The sequence below is a fragment of the Triplophysa rosa genome, linkage group LG18 (genome assembly GCF_024868665.1).
Source record: "Triplophysa rosa linkage group LG18, Trosa_1v2, whole genome shotgun sequence".
Taxonomy (NCBI): domain Eukaryota; kingdom Metazoa; phylum Chordata; class Actinopteri; order Cypriniformes; family Nemacheilidae; genus Triplophysa; species Triplophysa rosa.
Window position 1 is genome coordinate 13,818,309 of NC_079907.1, and position 4,664 is coordinate 13,822,972.

Sequence of the window (4,664 nt, forward strand, 5' to 3'; positions counted from 1 at the left end):
ATCCACGGAGAGACACGTGTGACTTTAAAACTGCGTCACTCGTGCTGCACGGAGAGACAAGTGTGACTTTTAAACTGCGCACCTCGCGCTGCATGGAGCAATGCATGCACCGAGAGACACGTCTGAATATAAAACAGCACAACTTGTGCCGCACGGAGAGACGCATCCACGGAGAGACACGTGTGACTTTAAAACTGCGTCACTCGCGCTGCACGGAGAGACAAGTGTGACTTTTAAACTGCGTCACTCGTGCTGCACGGAGAGACAAGTGTGACTTTTAAACTGCGCATCTCACGCAGCATGGAGAGACAAGTGTGACTTTTAAACTGCGCATCTCACGCAGCACGGAGAGACACGTGTGACTTTTAAACTGCGCAGCACAGACAGACACGTGTGACTTTTAAACTGCGCACCTCGCGCTGCACGGAGAGACACGTGTGACTTTTAAACTGCGCACCTCGCGCAGCACGGAGAGACACGTGTGACTTTTAAACTGCGCATCTCGCGCAGCACGGAGAGACACGTGTGACTTTTAAACTGCGCACCTCGCGCAGCACGGAGAGACACGTGTGACTTTTAAACTGCGCATCTCGCGCTGCACGGAGAGACACGTGTGACTTTTAAACTGCGCACCTCGCGCAGCACGGAGAGACACGTGTGACTTTTAAACTGCGCACCTCGCGCAGCACGGAGAGACACGTGTGACTTTTAAACTGCGCAGCACGGAGAGACAAGTGTGACTTTTAAACTGGGCATCTCGTGCAGCACAGACACACACGTGTGACTTTTAAACTGCGCATCTCGCGCTGCACGAAGAGACGCATCCACAGAGAACCACGTCTGACTTTAAAACTGCGCAGCTCATGCTGCACGGAGAGACACATCTAAAACGGTAATTTTAAAAGGGAAGAAGATGTGCTTGATTTATAACTGCGCAGCTCGCAAGTGACGTCACAGACCAAATAATCGATAATGAAATTCGTTGACAACGAATTTCATTAACGATTATTATCGATTTTATCGATTAGTTGTTGCAGCCCTAAATGATAGCGTTATATGCATTAGCTAAACACAGACATAAGGTACACAAATATTTCTTGAAGTTAAGACAAAAATAAAGAGTCACACTTACATGTTGCGATTCGGTGGAGCTAACAGGTCCAAATAAGGTTGGTATTGCCCCTCTTTCAAGGATAGTCGTTTCACATATCCTGCAGTGAACGCGCCAAGATTATTGAAGCAATCTTCGGTGAAATGACGCGCGCACAGTAAAACCCTGGGGTTATACTCCTTTGGTATCATTTGAAAAATGAATTGTAACCATTGTTCGCTCAGAAGTTCTTCCTTTGGTAGTTGAAATAAGACGGGACTTAGTTTCACAACGTAGAACACAGGTTCTAGACATGATACACACGCATCACGAACGAGCGACAATGTTTTGGGGGAGGAGAGACTAGTAGTGAAGTTTTCGTGGCAGTCCCAGCAAAACGTAGGCAGGGACTATGTGTAGTGACGTAGATACGCGGCGGTTAGAGACTCGGACTAGCTCATGTCTTGTTTGCATGATTCAGAGTCGACTCCCATTTTTACAAGCCAATAATTGTTATTTATTCACCTTCGGATTTACAACTTAGCAGACAGCTTACTTTCAAACACGGCAACATAACACACTGCATGAAATGTCATTTTCATGACCTCATGCTACTAACTCTTTAAGAACCTGAAGCAAAAATAGGCTAAGTAAATCTCTGTACATTATACAGTAATAAAAGTAACAACAGTAAAAAGGGTAAATATGTTTTATAAACTATCACAACGGTGTGAATGTGAAAGTGGTGCTCAAATCAGGATCACTGATGAGTTTATGAGAGTTGAGACATGGGAGACGTATGCACGATGTTAGATTGATAAATGACGTGTGTGTTGTGTGACACTACTATGTAAATACCTGTTTATGTGGCACATTAGGGCGAGCCATGTAAGCAGAGGGCTGATGCTGGAGCTCGGAGGTGGAGCTTGTGACAGAGGAAGAGGTGGAGCTGCAGCGAGAACGGCTGGAGTAGCTCGTCTGAGGATGATACACTGCAGGGAGACAGAAAGACATCGTAACCAACTCGTATAACTAACCTAACCTAACCCTAACAACAAACAAAGTAAAGTTGACTTTCCCACCTGATCCAAAAGACGTGATGCTGCACTTGAGCGGCTCTAGATCGAATGAGAACTTCACAGCTTTACCAAGATCTTCATCATACTTACGCTCACTGACAAAATGCTGGATAGACGGACAATGACACAATAAACATGTGGTTAGATTACTCTGTGTTTGTGTTTGTTTGTGTGTGTGTGTGTATATACTGTATGTGCAGTGTTTCCGTGATAAATTTCTTAAAGATGGGCAACATGCTCGGTCATGCATTCTGACTTCTTTACACTGTTAAATGTGCTGGCTTCTCATGCTTAACATGGTCAACATGTTAAAAAACGAGTTGGACGTATGACATAGTATTTCTGTGCTTGATACACTCCCACAGCACTCCAACTCGTTTCGGAAAGTTTTTTCTAATTCTGGATCCCTGTTTTATTGGATCCTTTTATTGGGCAATTCTCAAACATAAATAACTTAAAATTCTGTTATTTATTTTTTATAAACTCTGAAAACACTTACAACTCCAGTGTGTTCGTGCCTTGCTTTTGGAGCATGTGCTCCCCTCATTTAAATACAACATGTCACCACACAGGCCTACATATGAGTGTCAGGAATCAATCTATGATACAGTCCTAAACGTGTACCTGTCTCAGTGTTTGCTGTCTGCTAAGGTGAAACAAGAAGATAAACTGTTTAAACTTAAAATAATCTACATAAATACTAGCTAAGACCTTAAAGCATGGTTAAATTCATTCACTTCAATACATTAGAATTCATTAAAAACATTACATAACCCATTCTGACATGAACTAACCATAAATCTATTTTTACAGCATTTATTAATTTGTTTGTTACTTAATACAAATCTAGTTGTTTATTCATATTAGTTCATTGATAAATGTTAACAAATACACTGTTAATATTTTAAATGGATTTAAATATTTATTAAATAATTAAATATTTATTAAATCCGTTGAAATGAACCATTAAGGTGAATCAATAAATGCTGTAGAAGTATTAGCCATTATTAGTTCATGTTAGCTAACTAATGTTTAGAAATGGAACCTAGTTGTAAACCGTTAGCAAAGCTGGTAAGCTGCAAGTTGGCCCGTCACAAAATAAAACAAAGCATAAATAAATGAGAAATTGGTATCATTTTAACAGAGTGGTATCGCAGTATTTTTCTAGTACCGGTCTACAGTGCAACACTAGTCGTAAACAGAGGCAGTTTCAAATTGCATTTTTTAAACTGTCTTTAGTAAACTGCAGTTTTATGGAGAAAATACTCCGGATTGGAATAATTTTGCACATGGGTTATCTTAAAGCATATTAAAGACATATAAACAACAACTTTAATCTTGATTTTCACCACAGGGGGATTTTATTCTTTCACACAGCGTAACCATGTGCTTAATAACAGGTGAACTGTATTCAAGTTTCTATATCCAAACAGTCGATAACAGTGACAGGTTTTGGAAATGCTGTGTTGTACTCTTTCATTCAGGAGTTGAATGAATTGAATGAGCTGTTTCTCGCTTCCGCTCAATGTAAAGAGTAGACGCCGAGAGAGGCGATCCAGATGCTTTGCCTAACCAACGTCATGAAACAGTTTAAAGATTTTGTTAATTTTGGGTCGATTTGAAACAATACAGAAAGGTTTATGATGGGTTGGGGGTATACAAATCATTATGTCTATGGAAACATGAAAACACAACGTGTGTGTGTGTGTGAGATGTGCGCACGTACCTTGATGTCAGCTCGTAGTTCTGTAAGCTGTTCCTCTTTCAGTGATGCTGATTGGTCAGTGAGTCTCTTTAGCTCTTCTGCTCTCTTCTGACGGCCGTCCAGAATCGCCACTGAACATAAACACGATTGTGATTGTCCTTGTTTAACACCAGTGACATGAACACACACGTCTGTCTCACACATGTCTCTCTAAGACATACACAGATAAGAACACACAAAACAGCAGCACATCTGAATGATGAAAGCGGCTACAGACAGAAAAACTCCTAACTCACTTGCTTCTGCTTTGACTTTGTCCATCTCAGCAAAGAGCGTCACCTCTCGATCCATCAGACTGACAACAGAACAGAAACAAACATGTCATGACTCACTCTCTCTCTCTCTCTCTCTCTCTCTCTCTCTCTCTCTCTCTCTCTCTCTCTCTCTCTCTCTCTGTCTTAAAACTGTGGTATTATTAGCTCCGTTTTATCTTTGTTTGACTTTTCCATTAACATAAAAATTAGAATTATGGTCATACGAATCATACGAGTAATAAATATGTCATATTTGATTGAAGCATTCCTACACATTTGTTCATATAAGAACTAACAACCACAATTAATTTAAAGAAAAACTTACATTTTCTTGAAGAATAATTTTTTCTTGCTTTTCTGCAAAGTGAGCCATTAGACTTCCTCCTTGGAAAGAAATATATATTTTGGTCACATGGTAGCACATGTTTCCCCGAAGAATTAACAGGGAAACATTATTTAAAGAGCAGATGCAACCA

The 4,664-nt window shown here is 40.5% G+C and overlaps 1 protein-coding gene across 3 annotated transcripts; it reads right to left on the minus strand.

Moving 5' to 3' along the window:
• Positions 1 to 25: 25 nt before the first annotated feature.
• Positions 26 to 4,276, minus strand: LOC130569213 (spermatogenesis-associated serine-rich protein 2-like). Of its 3 annotated transcripts, none has more exons than XM_057358706.1 (5): positions 4,171 to 4,276; positions 3,896 to 4,005; positions 2,173 to 2,275; positions 1,949 to 2,082; positions 27 to 1,211 (listed from the first exon to the last, which is right to left on the minus strand). In XM_057358706.1, the coding sequence occupies exons 1-5, from the start codon at positions 4,223 to 4,225 to the stop codon at positions 1,203 to 1,205; spliced, it is 411 nt and encodes a 136-aa protein (XP_057214689.1). In that variant the 5' UTR covers positions 4,226 to 4,276; the 3' UTR covers positions 27 to 1,202. The 3 variants fall into 3 exon arrangements, with proteins under 3 accessions (XP_057214688.1, XP_057214689.1, XP_057214686.1); XM_057358703.1 differs by having other exon boundaries at positions 27 to 1,344; XM_057358705.1 differs by having other exon boundaries at positions 26 to 2,082.
• Positions 4,277 to 4,664: the final 388 nt, after the last annotated feature.